Below are 21686 nucleotides of genomic sequence, written 5' to 3'. Positions count from 1 at the left end.
TACTGAAATGGGTTGCCGTTTCCTCCTCCAATGGACCACGGTGTGTCAGAACTCTTCAGTAAGACCTGTCCATCTTTGGTGGCCCTGCATGGAATGGTTACTAGCTCCATTGAGTTGTGCAAGCCCCTTCACCATGACAAGGCTGCAATCCATGAAGGGGTGGTACTTATCGGTGCTCTTATACCTGGTGCACTGAGGCCTGATATATGGTAAAAACCAAGAACAGTTGCTCCAAACCTTACTGTTCATCAGAACCTACATGGAAAATGTTTTTAAAACATGGATGCCTCTATGCTACCCAGAAATTTCTCTCAGTTGGTCTGGAGTGGATCAGGGCATACTTATTTTTAGCTCCCCAGGGCTGAGAACCACTTGTTGAGAATCAGCCGAGAACCATTTGTTAAGAACCAGTCACTACCAAGCTGTTCCGAAGCTAGTGTGTGTTCTCAGCCTTTAGACAGACTGTTGAAAATTCAGATTTCTGGGCCAATTCTAATACAGTGGTTCTTCAGCCAGATATTGGAAAACTACTGTAGTAGATTAGAAAGCAGAAGGCCTGATGAGAAGATGGCCAAAAATAAGTACAACTTTGAGAAATCTTTTCTGAGTCAAACAAGCCAGTCCTGTAAATGGGCAGAAATGGTTCTCCCAGACACTCCCAGCCCTGCACCCAGAGCTTTGCACATGTGCCTGAAAAGGCTACAGTGATTCAAGAGGAGACTCTTGGACAGCATGGGGCCCTAGGTGGGGACAGTAAATATCTGTTGAATACACGAGGAAACCATAGCACAGACAGTTTGCAATATTTGCCCCAAGTCCCAGAATGAGCAGGTGATAGAGAGAAGATGAGGCTGCAGGCCATGCAAGTCTGGGGTAAACTCTCTTCTCCAAAAGGGTATTTCCCTTCTTGGTGGATGCACTCCCGGGACATGGTGTCATAGGTCAAACAAGACAGGGTGATGGCCTTCTACTAGGCTTATTAAAGGTGCAATACTAAGGAGTGCCCCAGGTAAAAGGCAACATAAGGGTGAGCAGGAGACAGATTACACTCCAGGGAAGAGGGAGCTTTATTATTGGTGTGTGGATTTATTGCTGGGCTTTCTGTCCTTTTCCACTGAGGTTTGTTTCTGTTTTTGTGCCAATACCATGCTGTTTTGATTACAGTAGCTTTGTAGTATAGTCTGAAGTCAGGGCACCTGATTCCTCCAGCTCTTTCTTTCTTAAAATTACTTTGGCTGTTTCAGCTTTTTGTGTGTTTCCATACACATTCCCAGGTGGCGCTAGTGGTAAAGAGCCTCCCTGCCAATGCAGGAGACATGAGAGATGTGGGTTTGATCCCCAGGGAAGATCCTCTGGAGAAGGGAATGGCTACCCACTTCAGTATTCTTGCCCGGAATAGCCCATGGACAGAGGCGCCTGGTGAGCTACAGTCCCTGGGGCTACAAAAGATTCAGACATGAATGAGTGACTAACACTTAAATTCTTAAATATAATGAAGAATTTCAAGATGGTGACAGCAACCACTAAACCGAGTGTAGGACTCTTCAGAGTATGGAGCCCTGTGCAACAAGGCAGATCTCATGCTCCAGGAGCCAGCCCTGCCAGGAGACCCCAGGGCTATTGGAGGAAAAATGGGATGCTACATGCAGCGTGTTTAAAACAAAGCATCATGCAGAAAACTGACGTAAATTGCAGCAATATCTTTTTTGATCCATCTCCCAATATAATGGAAATAAGAACAACAACAAAAAAAAAACCACAAATGGGACCTATTTAAATTCAAACGCTTTTAAATAACAAAGGAAACAATAAAACAAAAAGACAAACCATAGACTGGGAGAAAATATTTGCAAATGATGTGACTGACAAGGGATAAGTTTCCAAATTTTACAAACAGCTCGTAACACTGAAAAGTGTCAAAATAAACAAATCAACAAATGGGCAGAAGACCGAAACAGACATTTCTCCAAAGAAGACATACAGATTGCCAAGAGGCACATGAAAAGATGTTTAACATCACTAGTTATGAGAAAAGTACAAATCAAAACTACAATGAGATATCACCTCACACCATCCAGATTGGTTATCATCAAAAAATCCACAAACAATAAATACTGGAGAGGATGTGGAGAGAAGGGAACCCTCCTACACTGTTTGTGGGAATGTAAATTGGTACAGCCACTATGGAGGACAGTATGGAAATTTCTTAAAAAGCTAAAAATATAGCTACCATATGACTCTGCAATCCCACTTCTGGGCATATATCTGGAGGAAAACAGGATCTGAAAGGATACATGCACTCCAATGTTCACTGTAGCACTGTTTACAATAATCAAGACACAGAATCAAGACACTGTGCATCGACAGAGGAATAGATAAAGAAGAAAGATGTGGCACATTTATACAATGGAATATTACTCAGCCATTGAAAAGAATGAAATAAATCCATTTGCAGCAACATATAGACCTAGAGATCGTCATATTGAGTGAAGTAAGTCAGATAGAGAAGGAGAAATATACTATGACATATCTTATATGTGGAATCTCAAAAGAAAATGATACAGTTACTTACAAAACAGAAAGAGACTCACAGACGTAGAGAACAAACTTATGGTTGCTGAGAAGAAGGGACAGTTAGGGAGTTTGATATAGACATGTACACACTGCTATATGTAAAATGGATAACCAACAAGGACCTACCGTATAGCACATGGAACTCTGCTCAATGTTATGTGGCAGCCTGGATGGGAGGAGGGATGGGGGAGAACGGATACATGGATATGAATGACTGAGTTCCTTCACTGTTCACCTGAAACTATCATAACATTGTTAATCAGCTGTACCTCAATACAAAATAAAAAGGTAAAAAAAAACACAAAGCGCCATGAGTCTGTGACATGAAGTGTCCACAGCCTGCTGCTCCTGTTTATAAGGGCTCTCTGAGAACTTCCAGCAGATATTCCTTTTTTTTTTTTCAAAGTTATTAAATTTGTTATCATTTTTATTATGGATGACTATTGAATTCCTTAAGAGCTTATTCTGAATTTCTTGAGATGACAAAATGTTTTATATCTTTTCTATTTTTAATGTTTTTTTCCTAATTTTATTTTATTTTTTTAATTTATTTTTTTAATTTTAATTTTTATTTTATGTTGCTTTACCAGCAGATAGTCTTTACTAAGCCCCTGGCTATTTCAAAATCCACTTCACAGGATCCCAAATCCCACAGCCTCAAGAATTCTGAAGGATCACAAAGCCTAATGGAACCCCGGAAGACAGAAATACTTGTTAAGCTGCCTCCACTCCAGGGAAGGAATACCCAGGCTGGTTTTTCAAGGAGGCTGGCTCACTTGGAGTGTTTACAGGGGAACTACTACCAGAACGAACCAGACAGTCACCCTTTGCTTGTCTGACACCTCATTCCATGTGGAGTCTGAACAAACAACGGCATATGTGCCCGTGGTGGCACACCTAACCACCCTCAGCCCTCACATGTTCCTCTCCAGGGCCTCCGCTTCCTCAGAACAACAGCGACGTAACAGGCACACCCCAAAGGATAAAGGTGAGCAGGCAGGAGAGAGGTGATGGAGGTGACAGCAGTGGAAGTGAGCAGTCAAGCACCCAAGGGACCAGGAGAATCCCAGAAGACACTTGCTTTGTCTCTAACATCAACAAGGCTGTTCTCAGATCTGAGACTCGGTCCTTTGAACCTTCTATCCCAGGGTTTCTCAATCATGCCACTGTTAACATCTGGGGCCGAAAAATTCTTAGTCGAGGCGTCTATCATCACTAGTTGTCACTGTAGGATGTTTACCTGTGTCCTGTATTTGCGAATGCCAGTAGCACCCACCCAGGTGACAACCAAAAATGTCTCCAGACAATGCCAAATGTCTTCTGGGAGATAAAAACACCCTGACTGAGAACCACTGGACTGAATGCTTCTCAGTGTACTCGGAAGAAGAAGAGTGGTATTGAGAATGGAAGTGTGGAAGAGCCACCTGGGCTCCCACCCCTAATCCTGCCCCACTTCCTGCCCCAGAGCAGGTGTAGCCCTGACCGTGACACTCACTCCCTGAAGCCTTTCTATGACCTCCTGCTGCTGGTCTATGAGGACCAGGCTTGAACACAGCCGTTATCTGTTCCTCCCTCTACAGCCTCATCACCTGTCATTCTGTGCTCCAGGCCCACAACGTACTCTTCATTTATTTGTCTGTTTTCAGGGTACCAGCCTGGGCCAGGCACTGTTCTCAGAGCTTGGGAGGTATCAGGGAACAAAGAGGCTCCTGCCCCTGTAGAAACAAAGAGCCGTACACATAACAAACAGGTAAGTTATATTGCTTGTTACAAGGTGAAGAGAAGATGTAGGAAGACAGGATCAGGACTGCCGGGGTCCTGGAGGTAGAGTGGCTTGTGATTTTAAATAAGGTCATCAGGGCAGCTTCACTTGAGTGAAGGCTTTAAGGAGAAGGGTGGAATCATGCAGATTCCTAGGAGTGCTGCAGGCAGAGGGAGCAGCCTGGGAGCATAGGGACAGGGTTAGTAACAGGAGCAGCTGAGCAGAAGGCAGAGCAGAGGGAGAGGCATGGGAGGGGACGGTTGGTAGGCCATCCTAAGGATGTGGACTCTTTTTCTGAGGAAAATGGGAATTGTGGCAAGGTTTTCAGGAGATGTGATCTGGCTCATGTAAATGTTGAACAATTCCCTCCAGCTGCTGTTCTAAGAATAATGGCTGAACCAGGAACACAAGTTACAAAGCAATTGCAATAGCCTGTGTGCAAGATGGTGGGAGCAGCAGAGACAATGAGAAGGGAAGGGGTGTCTCTTATCCTCAAGACTTCAGGCTCCTTCTCTTGCTCAAGGCTGAGGGAATGCTGCTTGACCTAATGCAAGATATCGCCAGACTCGGAGTTCATTAGACACAGCAACAATTCAATTAATATGTGTTGAGAGTTAAAACAAACACACCAAAATCTCCAACAAAATGCCCAAGGCAGACTTTTTAGAAGAGCCTAACCAGTTCTAGGCATGTATCTGACACTCAGTAGATGTCTAATAAATGCTTAATGAGTGGATAAATGAATGATGCATCTTATACTGTGTGAATAATTACTGTACTCCTTTAGACATTCTCATTTATAACCATTAACTCCAAGTATTTTATGACCATAGATGTAATTCATTTTGATTGCCGTGCATTAACACATTTTTTGTTTTTCTTGCTACCACTATAAGTCACTTAAGCTTCATTATGTTACCCAGGTCACAAATTTGTTTTAAAAATGATCAGACTCAAAGTGAACTTTTGTTGAGTTTGGTGTGAGACTTGAGTTAAAGCCCTGCTGCTGCTAAGCCTACTATTAGCCTGATACCAGTGGCCTTGAGCCTCATCCTACTCAACATAAGCTGAGAGTTTCACATGCTGACATTGTGTGGCACTGTCTCTCCCAGCATGAAAACTCCAGAACTTGATAGTCACTGAAAGCTATATTGGAGGTTCACCATCCCATACATTTGAGACTTTTGGAGATAGGCACATTTTGGAAATCTGAAAATTCTGGATTTTGCTCTTGCAATAGACCCAGTGGAGTCTGGGGCAGCATCTTGAAATCAAATATTTCTGTAGTAAAGCACATGAATATTTACACATATGAAGACAATAAACAGCTTCATGTAAGTGTGAGTCAAGTTTTGCTGCCAAATTGGTTATAAAAAATATTTTGGAAAAAGAAAGGATATTGGACCCTTACTTTATACTATATGCAAAAATTACCTCAAAAATGGATCAAAGACCTAAATATAAGAGCTAATACCATAAAACATTTATAAGAAATCTTCATAAAATTGAATTTGGCAATACACCAAAAGCACAGGTAACAAAAGAGAAAAACAGATATATTGGGTTACATCAAAATAAAAAGTTTTTGTGTATCACAGGACATAATCAACAGAGAAGGCAACATAAGAAATGGGAGATATTATTTACAAGTCATATATCTGATAAGGGATTAATATCTAAGACATATAAAGAACTCTTATAGCTTGGCAACAAAATAAACAACTTGATTTTTAAATGGTCAAAGGACTTGAATAGAAATTTCTCCAAAGATAACATACAATGGCCAACAAGCTTATGAAAGATGCTCAACATCAGAAGTCATTAGGGAAATGCAAATGAAAACCACACAGAGATACCACTTCATACATATCAGAATGGCTATTATCCAAAACCATAAAGAAAGTATTGGTGAGGACGTGGAGGAATTGAAATCCCTATGCACTGCTGGTAGGAATGTAAAACTGGTACAGCTATTATGAAAAACAGTATAAAAGTTTTTCACAAAAAGAAAAAAATAGAAATACTATATGATCCAATAGTTCACTTCTGGATATATATCCCAAAGGCCATAGGACTGGAAAAGGTCAATCCTCATCCCCATTCCCAAGAAAGGCAGTAGTGAAGAATGTTCAAACCATCAGGCAACTGCACTCATCTCCCATGCTAGCAAGGTCATGCTCAAAATACCGCATGCTAGGCTTCAGCATTATGTGAACCAAGAACTTCCAGACATCCAGTCTAAGTTTAGAAAAGGCAGAGGAACCGAGATCAAATTGCCAACATTTACTGGATCATAGAGAAAGCAAGGGAATTCCAGAAAAACATCTAACTTGGTTTCATCAACTACACGAAAGCCATTGTGTGGATCATGACAAACTGTGGAAAGCTCTTAAAGAGATAGGAATACCAGACCACCTTACTTGTTTCCTGAGAAACCTGTATGCGGGTCAAGAAGCAAGTCAAACTCCGTTTGAACAACTGGGGCTTCCCTAGCAGCTCAGAGGGTAAAGAATCCGCCTGCAATGAGGTAGACCTGGGTTCGATCCCTGGGTTGGGAAGATCCCCTGGAGGAGGGCATGGCAACCCATTCCAGTATTCTTGCCTGCAGAATCCCCATGGACAGAGGAGCCTGGTGGGCTACAGTCCATGGGGTCACAAAAAGTCGGACATGACTGAGCAACTAAGCACAGCACAGCAGAGCACGGAGCAACTGGTTGGTTCAGGACTGAGAAAGCAGTACGACAGGGCTGTCTGTCATCACCCGGTTTGTCTAACTTATACTCTGAGCACATCATGAGAGATGCCAGGCTGGATGAGTTACAACCTAGAGTTGAGACAAGCAGAAGAAGCATCAACAACTTCAGATATGTGGATGATATCACTCCAATGGCAGAAAGCAAAAAGGAACTAAAGTACCTCTTGATGAGGGTGAAGGAGGAAAGTGGAAAAGCCAGCTTAAAACTAAATATTAAAAATAACTAAGATAATGGCATCAAGCCCCATTACTTCATGGCAAATAGAAGGGGAAAAGGTGGAAGTGGTGACAGATTTCCTCTTCTTGGGCTCTAAATTCACTACGGATGGTGACTCTGGACATAATATCAGAAGACCACTGCCTCTAGGCAGGAAAGCTATAACAAACCTATGTGCTGAAAAGCAGAGACATCATTTTGCTGATAAAGGTCTGTATAGACAAGGCTATGGTCTTCCCAGTGGTCACATATGGTTGTGTGAGCTGGACCGTAAAGAAGGCAGAACACCAAAGAATTGATGCCTTCGAACTGTGGTGTTGGAGAAGACTCTTGAGAGTCCCTTGGACTGTGAGATCAAACCAGTCAATCCTAAAGGAAATCAGTCCTGAATATTCATTGGAAGGATCGAGGCTGAAGCTGAAACTCCAATATTTTGGCCACCTGATACGAAGAGCCAACTCCCTGGAAAAGACCCTGATGCTGGAAAAGACTGAGGGCAAGAGAAGGGGGTGACAGAGGATGAGACGGTTGGACGGCATCATCGACTCAGTGGACATGGAGTCTGAGCAAACTGCGGGAAACAGTGAAGGACAGGGAGGCCTGCCGTGCTGACTGAACAGCAACGAGAAACACTGCTTTGCGAGAATTCACTCCTTTCAAACGGCTCTTTGTTCCCATTTCGAAGCGGAGCCTGAAGGTGGAGGAAAAGCCAAGACTTCCCGTGAGGGTAATTGCTGGGGGGCATAGGGCAGGAAAGAGTGAGACAAAGTACCTCCACAGTTCTGTCCATTCTTTCTTCCTCTTATTTCCCTCTCCCACCCTCTTTTCTCCACTCCCCTTTCACCCACACTGTCTGCAAATGCTCAGAGATCCAAGGGCACGTATGATATTGACGGGTTGAAACTGGACCAGAAAACTGTAGACATTTCAACTACTTTTAATCCTCACCTCAAATCCTACATGTTTTAATCCTTATTCTTGTGCTGGGTCTCCCGTCTCACTCTGGCCTCACTCATGCCTTCAGATGCCTTAGAGTGTGCCCCAGTACAGGGAGGCGCTGGCAACTGCCTCAGGGAACAGCATGGAGGGCCTGTTCTGAGATTCTCCCTGTTCTGAGATACGCAAAGCAGTTTCTGAACTCGACAGCCCCCTGCCCTGCTTCTGTGTGATGATGGCACCAAGGCCCACCTGAAGGCAAGAAGGGGTCCCTAAGGTGATTCAGGATCATGGCGGGTTTCCCCTGCAAGGGCCTGTCCACACAGGCTCAAGAACTAGATGAGCTGGGAGTGAAGAGTGAGCCAGATGTGGGGTTGTTATCAACACTTCAACCAGGAGCCTCTTATTAGTTTGACTCTAGACATTTATTCTGCTTTATGCTAAGGGCAGGAATAAATGCCAGCAACTCTTTGGGAGTTTGATAGTACATAGTGCGCTCCTGTTACAGTGCTGCCAAAAGTGTGACAGGCAAAGGCATCACTGAAAGTGAGGATGCTACACGGACAAAATTTTGTATTTCAATGGCTAGAACTTACTTTAACAAGTAGAAAATATATATAAATAAAATATTAAAACCATAATTTCATGGATATTAATTGCCTATGAGGAGAAGTAAAATAAAGGAGAGAAAGAAATGCATTAACATTCATTTAAAGTAAAACATGAAGTAAATAAGAGTATCAGTAATGAGCTACAATTACAAAAATTAAGGTGGCAGGAAAATAGCACCCATTCTCATGGCTCCCTTGGGCCCAAACTGCAGTGTGGTCTATACAATCCTTTAAAAACACAGTGCATTGCCTTTCCTGAAATACAGGCTATTGTCCCTCTGGTTATCCACCTAAAGTGAAGTGAAAGTCGCTCAGTCGTGTCCGACTCTTTGTGATCCGTGGACTAGTCCACGGAATTCTCCAGGCCAGAATACTGGAGTGGGTAGCCTTTCCCTTCTCCAGGGATCTTCCCACCTCAGGGATCGAACCTGGGTCTCCCGCATTGCAGGCGGATTCTTTACCAGCTGAGCCACAAGGGAAGCCACCTAAAAACACATGCTAATCCCCACCCACACCCCCACCCTGATCAACTGTAAGTCCAGGCACCACAGGCCCCACCTATGAGGTGCAGGCCTGCTGAAGGACCTTCCGTCCCCTGTGCACCACAGCATCAGCTTTGATCTTGGCCAAGGGAGTATGTATGGAAATCAGCTGAGACGAAAGAAAATAGCAAGTGTCCCTGACCATCTTCCTTTGACTCTGGGGACAGGAGCTGACCATGGGGTTGGCAGTCAATACAAACCCCCAGCTATACAGATGCTTGTGCTGAACCAGCTCTTGAAATCTCCTTTGGGAGCCCGAAGTCAGGGACTGGGTATCAGGTAGAAAAGTATAGCAGGGTAAATACGGCTTCTGCCCTGATCCCCACACTTTAAAATTTATACTTTAACTGTATGATAAAACTTCTGGATGAGCTGGCTAAAGTGATTGCCAAAAAGGAATCATTATTTCTGACTTCCCTTGTAGCTCAGGTGGTAAAGAATCTTCCTGCAATGCAGGAGACCTGGGTTTGATTCCTGGGTTGGGAAGATCCCCTGGAGAAGGGAAAGGCTACCCACTCCAGTATTCTGGCCTGGAGAATTCCATGGACTGTATAGTCCATAGGGTCGCAAAGAGTCAGACATGACTGAGCGACTTCTTTTTTACTAGCGTTGTTAACGTTGCTCTTATGGGCACTTACTTGTTTAGGTCTGCCCGAAGTATTTTTTGGGATAAAGTTTCCTTGGCCCATGCTCTCCAACAAAGAACTCAAGGGCCTTGACTGTCTCCCTGTCCACGCAATGAAGTGGCCACTAAATTCTACAACCTCTTGTATTGACCCCAGGGTCTTGTACTCAGGAAAGTATCCACATCAGGATCCTGAGCAAGAGAATAGCAATCCAATCTCCAGGTGAGATGACTGCGAACACATTTCTTTTGTGTTTGTATTTCATAGATATTTAAAGAATCTGGACTCTGGGCACATATAGGAAGTACAATGACTAGCTCACTTCCCTGTTGCTCAATTTTTAAGAAAGTTTTGGTTGAAAACAACATTATTTAAGGAGGATGGCTGAAGCACAGCGATCCATGCACTCTTCTCTCGGTCCTCTGGAATCTACCCCAGGCCAGCAGAGAGCTCTGAGAATGCCCACACCATTTGGTCTATGGAAGAACCTCTGTGGCTATACTGCCATCAGCCAACATAAGATGGGGTTCATGAAAAACAACGAGGTGAGGATCAGTTCACTTCAGGCTTTTGGAGGATGTTGGGTCTCATGGCACAGAGCCCCCTCTAGGAAGATTCTCAGGACTTTCTCTCCCATCTCAGCCCTGGGAGTAATTCCCCTTCATTTGGGCAATGAGTAAGTTTCCATCTTACTGATGCCACAACTCATGATACTAATCACCCTTCCCTGAGTGCTGGCCACAGGGGCCATGAGCCATCTGAGGTCCACCTGAACATGTGAACAGAGTTCCTACATGAGCTCAGTGGATTAACATCATTTGTGACTTCATCTTATCTTTCATACTTATATTTTCTACTTCAATCTCTCAGTCCCAAATTCTTTCTATCATGAGAATTTAAAAAGATGTATATAAACTGCTTTGCATTTTCTGGTACACACACTTAACATACTGTAATAATAGGCAACATTTACTGAATGCTGACTATGTACAATGACTTACTCTAAGCACTTTGCAAGTGTGTTTGATCCTCATATAACTATGAAGTTGGTGCTGGTATCACGCTCATTTTGCAGACAAGGAAACTGAGGCCCAGAAATGTTAAGAAATTCAACCAAGGTCTCAAATCTATCACGGGTAAAACCTGGATTTGAACCCAAGCCCCTGACTCTGAGCCCATGCCCATGCTCCTACTACTATGGTGGCTATTCCACTAAAGCTATTTTTTTTTTTTAAGTAATTTCTCCTGTTTTTCCTTTTTATTTGTTTTTAAGAGGCTGCATGCAGTTACATTTAGGGTCACTAACTTGTTCACAAATCCCCAGTTTTATAACTTAAAGTCCCAGCTCCCGGGATACCACTTGGTAGTTTTTACCATTACGCTGTTTATCTTTGCAGCAGGACCACGGGGAGTACCTACAGATACCTTTGTGAAAATTAGGAAAAGAGGTACCCATTTACTTTCAACATATTTTTTATCTTGTATTCATTACATTTATGTAAACTGTCTTAAATCCTGAATGGAATAACATGGGATAAGAGAAATATAAATACACATTTCCACACTGTATTTAACACTTTAATAGGAGCTATCGGTAAGTATCAATACATGCATTACCTTTATATCCTTGTTCTGTCTCCCTGAGATCAATTTTGGTTATTGGTTTGAAATCAGTATCCCATAATCGTATACATCCATCTCGTCCACCAGTAGCAAAGCCTTCTTCACAAGCATACATGCTGAAGATTCCAGCCTGTTGATTAAGGCACATAATGCTGCAATCATTCTAAATAGTCATTACAGTTGGATCTTGATAATTAAAATATAAAACAAAAACAAAACAAAAATGAAGACAAATCACCTGTTCTCTATTGAAATCCTGGCAATAGAACAAGTAGCCATTTGTAACATCCATTTTAGCTAGATTAAAAATTCATAGTAACCACCAAAGCAAACTAGTTCAAGTGCTCCTTTGCCATGATTAAACAAATGATGGATTATAAAAAATTTTTCAAGAATTCCTTGGCTGAAGCAGACACAGAAGTAATAAATTTCTTTCTGTGACAACTGGTCATTATAAAGACAGTGGTGGAGGTGTTTCATATAAGTGAAAGCTGCTCAGTCGTGTCTGACTCTTTGCAACCCCATGGACTATACAGTTCATGGAATTCTCCAGGCCAGAATACTGGAGTGAGCAGCCTTTCCCTGTTCCAGGGGAATCTGAGATCCTCCCAACCCAGGGATCGAACACCAGGTCTCCCATATTGTGGGCAGATTCTTTACCAGCTGAGCCACAGGGGAAACCCAAGAACACTGGAGTGGATAGCCTATCCCTTCTCCAGCGGATCTTCCTGACCCAAGAATCAAACCAGGGTCTCCTGCATTGCAGGCAGATTCTTTACCAACTGAGCTATCAAATTCCTTCCCAAAACAAGTAAAGATATGTGGGCTAGGAACACAAACACTTCTATAGGTACAACAGAAGAAATGCATCCCAATGAGTTCAAGTAGGCACTATCTGAGCCTACATGAAAGCATGCTGCTGCTACTGCTGCTGCTAAGTCACTTCAGTCATGTCCGACTCTGTGTGACCCCATAGACAGCCTCCCACCAGGCTCCCCCATCCCTGGGATTCTCCAGGCAAGAACACTGGAGTGGGTTGCCATTTCCTTCTCCAATGCATGAAACTGAAAAGTGAAAGTGAAGTCGCCTAGTCGAGTCCGACTCTTAGTGACCCCATGGACTGCAGCCTACCAGGCTCCTCTATCCATGGGATTTTCCAGGCAAGAGTACTGGAGTGGGGTGCCACTGCCCTCTCTAAAATGAAAGCATAAGTTACTCTTCTGTTAGCTTGTTAAGCATCAGCTGAAAATGCTTTTCACATCTGATATGGTTTAAGAACTTAAAGCTGCTTTTTCATGGGAAAATGTGCTACAAGAGTATAATGTTGACATAACATCCAGTGTAAAGAGAAACCAGGTTACTAAGGCAGGTTCTTTATAAATGAGGACCAATACTGACCTTTTAATTGTTTCAAGAGCTGTTTCATAATTAGCAAAGCCAAGAAAATTGGTCTTCAACATATGAGAAAGATCTAAAATTTCATAGTTCCTTTACTAAGAGTTGCTTAAACTTGTTTTCATGTTCACAGTAATACAGCATCAATTTGGAGGCAATAAGTTAAAGGTCTGCTGAGTTTCTGATATTGTTTTTACCAAATTTCCACTTATTATAACAGACTTCACCTTTCACATCATCTCCCCATTCTTCTGGGCATTTCCCCTCTATCATCTGTAGGTACAGCAATGAAATTACTTTACTATATGTCAAAATTGAGCGCAGTGTTTCAGTATTAAGTTTGTCCTTGTTCTTACAGAGCAGACCATCAGAAGAATTTATCAATGGTTTCTGTTTGCATTTTAAGAACTTGTGGTGTGGATGTGGATGTGACACTCCCTCACTCGGGGGGAGGAAAATCTACCTTTCTAACCACTATAAAAATGATAGTTGTCTCCATCATGTTGGCCACAGGCCAGCAGCAGTGACATCATTCCAGATCCACTGAGTCACTGTATGTATTTTAACAAGATCTCCAGGAGATTCGTAAACATGTAAAAGTTTGAGAAGTGCTGGTCTAGAAGATGAAACTGACAATGAAATACTTCTAGTTTCTGTGAAACTGCTGCTGATAAATTACACTAATCAGCCAATTCATAGAGGTAAAGGCTAATTAAGTTATCATGCTTTTGAAATATTAAATTCTTCTAAGTGAACAAAAATAATTAGGGAAATCTTTCATGACTATTGCATATTCAGCATAATTAGCTAATACTAAAGCAACAGGGGAAAAAAAAAACAGAAATTTGTGACATTAATTTATTTAATAAGTAAGTCACAAATTTCCATACAGAAATACTTACACTATGTGCTCCTTGAATGGTGCGGACTAAATTGAGCCCTTTCCAGACATAGATGTCGCCATTTAAAGCACCAGAGTAGGTGATGTCTTCTTTGGCACATGCAAGGCAAAGGATGGTCTGAAGATCCCCTGTTTTGCCAAATATTCCTCTTTTTGCAGTCAGGGCATTTCCACATAGCGTCCAAAACTAGAACATAAGTGATAAATGATCCAAAAACAGAGTATTCTGATGCATCTCACTATTGGTATTATTGGGTAATGTTTCAATACATTTTACATAATTTTCTATAGCTGAATTATAATAGACATACAGGCTTCTCAGGTGGCTCTCGTGGTAAAGAACCTGCCTGCCAGTGCAGGAGATATAAGAAACACAGGTTCGATCCCTGGGTCGGGAAGATCCCCTGGAGAAAGTAATGGCAACCCACTCCAGTATTCTTGCCAGGAGAATCCCCATGGACAGAGAAGCCTGGCGGGCTATGGTCCATAGGGTCACAAAGAGTCAGACACAACTGAAGTGACTTAGCACACACATAATAGATATACATAATTTAACTTGTTTTGCTATAACAGTAGAAATTGTAAAACATTTTAGCTAACTACTAGCAGTAAAAAAAAATTGTAACAGTACTTTTTAAACTTTCAAAGTCCCCAAATTCCAAAACTTTGCTAAATGTTTAGTGTTCATTTCATACAAAATGCCAGTGTTCTCAGAACTGGGATAAAATGGATGAATCATGTTTTTGTTTAATTTCTGGCCAAATTAAAGCACTAGGGTAGATTTATCATAGAGAAATTTAGAAACAGAGAAAAGTAAGAGGAAAATTGACATTATTCCCAACATCCCAACATATCAATGTACCTTCTAGGTATTTTTTGGTGTATATATATATATATATATATGTTTTTAGAAATAATTTCTAATTAAAATGATATAAATTTTCAAGTAGAAACATTACTCGAAATATGTTTCCAAATATTTTATATTTCATATAGTCAAATAATTGTATTAGCTGCATAATTTATTATGTAGACAACCATAAGCACAAAGGCTGAGCTACTTTATAGATGGTAGCAGGAAGACTTCTATGGTTATGTAGAAATTAAATATTTCACTTTGACACAGTTTTTTTTCAGTATGTGAACTGGTATAACTTTACTGTGATGTACATATGTAGCCTCACAATTTATAAAGCCTCTTTACACATGTTTAGTTATTTTATCTTCATAATATCCTCACAAATAGGCTAAGACAGATATTATTATTACACTCATTTGGAAGAGAAAGAAAGAAGGCATAAGTGACTTGCCAAAGGTTCAATAGGAGTTATACACAAGAAAATATTGAAATATTTGTCTTGAGAACTTTAAATATAATAAAGAAGATACATACAAAATAAAAAAAGATCATTTTAAAGCAGCATATTCTGATTTACATACAAGTGGTAAGGAAATTCTAAGACAGAGAACCAGAATTCTCTGGAAAGAGCAAGAATAGGATTTGAAGCAGTGGTGAGGAAGACACTGCACTGTGGTTTAGGAGAGTAGGGTTAGTTACACGGAGGTGACAGGAAATGTGTGAGCAAAAATCAGAGGCAACCTTAACATCTGTGCTTGCAGAATAGGAAAAATAATGGTCCTCTCAGAGTAGATGGGAATTCGAGGAAGCGGTTCTAGATGGCTTTACCCGCCAGGAGGGCCAGGACTCAGGGAACTCTGTAGGTGGGGGCTCTTGAGAGGATGAGAGGCAGGTGTGCAATCATTAAAAAAGAACAAACATAAGATTCTTTTCCATTGAATGTCAACTCTGGGAATTTGTTTCTTTGGCTATTAATATTTTTACCAAAAGGCACTAAAGTATACATCAAAAAACTACGAACAATCTAGGGACAAATAGGTACGTGCTTTGGGAAAGCATGTAAGTATTAACTTTGAGCCTGAACAAACTATGAGACGTGAACAGCTACTGGCTGTACATACATACATGCCAAAGAACCTGCCCTTCCACAGGTAATACTTAAGGCAGACATTTTTCGTTCTATGTGTCCCCATGCATGAAAACTAAACAGAGAGTAACTATCTGGTAATTATTATCCCTTCGACTTGGGATGTGCACTTTGGCCCAAGTTACTGAAATATTTCTAGATGGATAACCACACACACAAAAAAAAGACTGGTATCCTCAGACACAAAGATTTTTCTGATGAAATCACCCAGTCAGATGGTATAATGTCAACATGAAACATTCCAGATGATCAAATAATTCTCTAAAAAAGACATACATAGCTGTAATACCAAGACAGGTGTGAAATTTTCTGCAGAAAATAGCAAATCTGAGATGCTATCTCTTTTTGAGAAGCACTACCTGTTTGAAGAATGTGACAGATTAGTGTAGCAACACCCCATTAAATTCACATTAAATGAAAAGACACTGTTTATCTTCTTCAATCTCCATTCACAGATTGTAATGCAAATTCCGTTAGAATTGGCAGGTACCTGGGAGCTCATCTGGCCCTCAGTAATCCCTAAAGTCCCTTCCGCCTGTGACTAGCGAATGGAGCAAAAGCAATAATATCCAACAAACCTGGTAGATTCGTTTCTTGTAAAACCAATGAAGCAGTTGATGCTCAACTGCTACTGTTTTTCAAGCATTTGTTTCAGGTAATTGTAATTTGCCTGTTCGCCAAACACTAGGGATTGCAAAAAGAGAAAGGATTTTATTGAGTTGGCCAAAAAGTTGTTTGCTGAAATAAAGGCACTTTTTTGCTTCAACAAAATCAGCTCTCTGCACAAGGATTATAAAGTATTTATGAAGCCCTGAGGACATAGCTATGAATAGTAGAACCTGTACACTCATCTTTTTGTCCCCTGCTTTTTCATTACTTTTTCCTTATATTGGAAGAAATGTATGTTATTGTAAACTAATTTTAAAATACAGGGAAAATTCAAAAACCATCAATTCACTACTCAAAGATAACTGTTTAACATTTTGGGAGAGCCTTTCAATTTATTTCCTACACAAAAAAAATATTTTTAAAGTAAAATATCAATGCCACAAATTTATCCCACTCAGAGGTAGACTGTTCATAGATCTTAAATATGTCCTTAAATAACATTAAGCAGTCCTCTAAAACATGACTTATAATTATTGCACAGTATTTCTTCATATGGATATACCAAATTTTATTTAACTGCCTGGAGGCAGAGGGTTTCAAGTCTTTTGTTTAGTTTTATTTGCAATTGATAAGTTACTTAGTAATGAACCAGTGCTTGGGTCACACTCCTAATTATTTCCTTGGTTTAAATTACAGGATATAAAATTATTTACAGTCTTTACTTTGGAAGCACACATAGTAAAGTTGGGATGAAACTGTTTCGAAGGGTGTCAACATTTCTAAGGCAATTGACAGGCATTGCCAAATTTCTAGACTGAAAGACCATACTCATTTATGCTTCCATCAGCAAGGTTTGAGAGGGTTCATTCCCCAAATCTTTCTCGATACCAGATCATCTTGATTAAAAACACTGCTATTTTAAAGTATCTATTCCTTAGTTATAGATGAAACTTAATATTTTCAAGTGTCTATTAGCAGACAATCGATAAAAACAAATACTTTTGACACTCTGTGTCCATTCTGTAGATTTGCTAGAGGTCTTTACATGTCAAGAACAAGTCAACATTCTACGCTTGTTGCTTATACTCTTCTAGCTTGTGATCTGCCTGTTTGTTTCTTGAGGGTAGCAGAACGGTAAACAGAATGTTTTAATATTTATATAGTTGAACCTATTGTATTATTCTTTGATAGAAGAAACTTTCACCTATAAGGGCATGGAGAAGTCATTCTGGCTTATACCTGATTTGGCCTGAACTTTACGTGAACTAGAACAGCTTGACTTGTGGCCTGTGAAACATACACTGGACATCTGCTTTAACCATTAAGGAATGCATTATCCAGAGGTAAAGAATGTCTTTTTTGAAGGTAGGAACAAATGCATCCCTTCCACGATGCCCATGCTACTACTCCTTCGAAGACAAGGTTCCCTTCCCAGATGCTAAGGTCATGGTGTCTCTGTGTGTGCACTAATCTGAAATTATGAATAGAGAAGTGACAGTGTTAGTTGCTTAGTTGTGTCCGACTCTTTGCATCCCCATGGACTGTGGCCTGCCAGTCTCCTCTATTCATGGAATTCTCCAGGCGAGAACACTGGAGTGGGTAGCCATGCCCTTCTTCAGAGGATCTCCCCCACCCAGGGACCATACAGTCTCCTTCACTGCAGGCAGATTCTTTACCATCTGAGCCACCTAGGAAGCCCACATCTCTGTTGAAACCTTAAAGGAAAATACCTGTCATGTTTGATGTATGTATGTTCTTTGTTTCAACAAAATATTGAAAACTATGTTTCTCCAGAATGCTTTCTTCCTTGGTGGAGACTGCACTCCTGGGCTAGTCCTCAGCTTGGCTTGAATAAAACTCCCTTCCATTTCTTACTATGTATTGTTCATTGGTTATTTTTGTCAAATACCTTTAAGGTTTATTTACTTTTATATTTAAAAATACCTTTCTCCAACTGGAAAGAAATTAAATATTTACTTATACATTCCTCTAGTTATTTTATAGTTTTTAAACATTTAACTCTTTAATTCAGAAATAGTTTATTGAAGTATATGCTATGAAGTAATGATATACAACAAGAATAATAAACTGTTCCAGTGCCCATTTGTTAGAGATAGTTATCATACCCTAAACTGTCATTCATATTAAGGTCTATTTCTCAGTTTAGTTTCTTTTTTTGTTGGTGTTTATCTATCTTTACCACAGTCTTATTTTAATTTTTGAAACTTCATAGTAGACTTTAGTAAATAGTAGGGCATATTCTTTTTTTTAATTTATTTTTTAATTGAAGGATAGTTGCTTTACACAATTTTGCTGTTTTCCGTCAAGCATCAACATGAATCAGCCATAGGTATACATATGTTCCCCTCCCTCTTGAACCTCCCATGTTACTTTTCATTACTCTCTTTTTATCCCAGAGTTGTGGTTATTCTCACTCTCTGTTCTCATAGATGAACTTATTTATGCCAAGTCGCTTCAGTCATGTCCGACTCTTTGTGACCCTATGGACTGTATCCCACCAGGCTCCTCTGTCCATGGAATTCTCCGGGCAAGAATACTAGAGTGGGTTGCTATGCCCTTCTCCAGGGGATCGTCCCAATCCAGGGATCAAACTTGGGTCTCTTACCTCTACCTGTATTGGCAGGCAGGTTCTTTGCCACTAGTGCCACCTGGAAAGCCTAAAGACAGATTAACTTAGAATAACTTAAAGGTAAATATCAGATAATAATAAAGTTTATAAAGATTTTAATTGAACTTGTATTAAATATATATTAACTTGGAGATAAATAATGCATTTATAATTTTTATACTTCATGTCCAAAATCAAAGTTCTCTCTCCCCATTTGCAGAAGTCTTCTTTTACGTCCTTCTGTAAAGTTTTATGCAAGTGAAAGTGCAAGTGCAAGTCACTCAGTTGTGTCCAACTCTTTGCAACCCCATGGACTATACAGTCCATGGAATTCTCCAGGCCAGAATACTGGAGTGGGTAGCCTTTCCCTTCTCCAGGGGATCTTCCCAACCCAGGGATCAAACCATGCTCTCCCGCATTGCAGGCAGATTCTTTACCAGCTGAGCCACAAGGGAAGCCCAAGAATACTGGAGTGGGTAGCCTATCCCCTTTCCAGCAGATCTTCCCGATCCAGGAATTGAACCAGAGTCTCCTGCATTGCAGGCAGATTCTTCACCAACTGAGCTATGAGGGAAGCCTGTAAAGCTTTATAACAGTCTTTAAACTAAATCTTTCATATTTCTTATTATATTTACTTCTGAGCATTTTATCATGTGTCTCTTTCAGCATTAAGTAGGAATAATGGAAAGGATTGTGAAAAACTAGACTAAAAGAAGAACAAAAGAACAGGGAAACCGGAGGTGCTGGTGGGAGGAATAATACAGACATCTACTCCGATCGTACAGAAATGCATGATTTTTATATCAGCAGAGATCAACATATGCTCTATTTTTATTTTCTATTATCTACAAACTTATAGTCAGAAGATCCCAGGACATATCCCTGGGTCCAGAGAAATTTTTGCTATGTCAGAGTAAAGGATGTTGATGGTGTTAATTGTGCTACCTGTGTAATAAAATAGAGAAGCAAATAGACAAAGGCAGGTCCTGGGCCACTAGCAGTATTACAGGCTGTGTAGTCCACAGGAAAACAGAGGCATTTAAAAGCCAGAGGCTCATGGAGGTTTGTGCTACGTATCCCTTTCTTTCTATATCCAGCATAACACGGCACCTTTCTTCTAAGAGAACATAGCAACAAGTCAAAATTTTTGACATGCAATATGTATAAACATTCATATAAAAACTTAATTCACAAACTTAAAATCAGAACTGTTTTAAAACATGCAATTCTAAAAGCATTGAGTCTTGTTTATAATATGTAATTGATATAAAGTTTCCTTTTTAGCTATCAGCTGGGCACTTTGCTTGATTGTTGTTACACTGCATTTCTGAAACAGAGGCCTATCAGCCAAACTAAGTAGGCTTCAGGATCAGAGATGCAGGTAAGCAGCCTCTAAATTTGAGGGGGAAAATGTAAAGCTGAGTAGTTTCTCAATACCAAATTTTACATAGGCATCTAAAATTATTTTCATATGAGGTACCCAGATTTCTTTTAAATAACTCCTTTACCTTTATATGTTTCACTCCACAGCTAACCACTCTGTTTGGCTGATATGGATCCCAGGAAATATCAAAAATCTGTATAAAAAAGATAAAAAGTTTCACATTCATGTGTTTTTGCCTTCTTTAAGATACTGTCCAATTGCCAAGATTCTACCCTCACACTCAGAACACAAGGTCACCCACACAAATGGAGGATTTGGCTCTGGAGATGAGTCAGGAATTGCTAATACACATTTTATCATTTTGTGTCTATTTACCTTAGGCCTGAATGGAGCATAAATAATTAACCATAATCACTGAGAACATACTACTGTCACATTTTTAACTTTGTCCAACCAGAGTAAACAAACCAATGATTTTGGATCATTTATCAAAATTTTTGGTTCTCCACAATGTTAATAAAACACTTTTGAGATAGAGTTACAATAAAAACAAAGAGAATGGCAATTGTTTAAAGTGCATATTACCCCAGGCCCATGTCAGAGATTCTGATTTAGTGGATTGGAAATTGGGTGGATTTAGTGGGATCACTACATTCCACTAATTTAGTAGAAATTTAGTGGGTCAAGCACATGCATTTAAAAACACAGCTCAGAAGATGCTGATGTAGGTGGTCCACGGACCACATTCTATGAAGCTCTAATAGAAAGAAGGACCAATCATCAGAGGCAGAGACTAACCAAAGAAAGAAGCTGCTATCACATATAAAGGACCTATTGCTCCAATCATTAGACAAAGGACGAGAAGCTTTGGTTAGGTAGAAAGGAACACTTATGAACCACAGAAAGAGCACTGAAGCCTGAAGCTATCCGAGCTCAGGCAAGTCTTAGCATCTCTAAACTTAACCTCCTCTTCTCAAAAATGAGTGAGTACCTCGGTGCTATTGTGAGGTCAATTAAGATAATGTATGTATGATCATTTTGAAGACTACAAAGCACTGATTATATAAATTATTGCTAGTTATTAAGTATTTTAGCCACTAAAATAATCTTGAAAAA

General features: G+C 40.3%; 1 protein-coding gene across 1 annotated transcript in view; it reads right to left on the bottom strand.

Annotated features, from left to right (window-relative positions):
- The window catches only part of EML6 (EMAP like 6), a 286252-nt gene that overhangs the window by 140811 nt on the left and 123755 nt on the right, over window positions 1-21686 (bottom strand). Inside the window, exons 4-6 of the mRNA XM_040224844.1 lie at window positions 20695-20763; window positions 13944-14129; window positions 11641-11776 (exon numbers count right to left, since the gene is read on the bottom strand). Coding sequence (XP_040080778.1) covers window positions 11641-11776; window positions 13944-14129; window positions 20695-20763 — 391 coding nt within the window. The remainder of the gene's footprint in view (window positions 1-11640; window positions 11777-13943; window positions 14130-20694; window positions 20764-21686) is intronic.

This window comes from Oryx dammah, unplaced genomic scaffold (assembly GCF_014754425.2).
Source record: "Oryx dammah isolate SB20612 unplaced genomic scaffold, SCBI_Odam_1.1 HiC_scaffold_25, whole genome shotgun sequence".
Taxonomy (NCBI): domain Eukaryota; kingdom Metazoa; phylum Chordata; class Mammalia; order Artiodactyla; family Bovidae; genus Oryx; species Oryx dammah.
The sequence above is the reverse complement of the archived record's forward strand: the minus strand, read 5'-3'. Positions and strand labels throughout refer to the sequence as shown.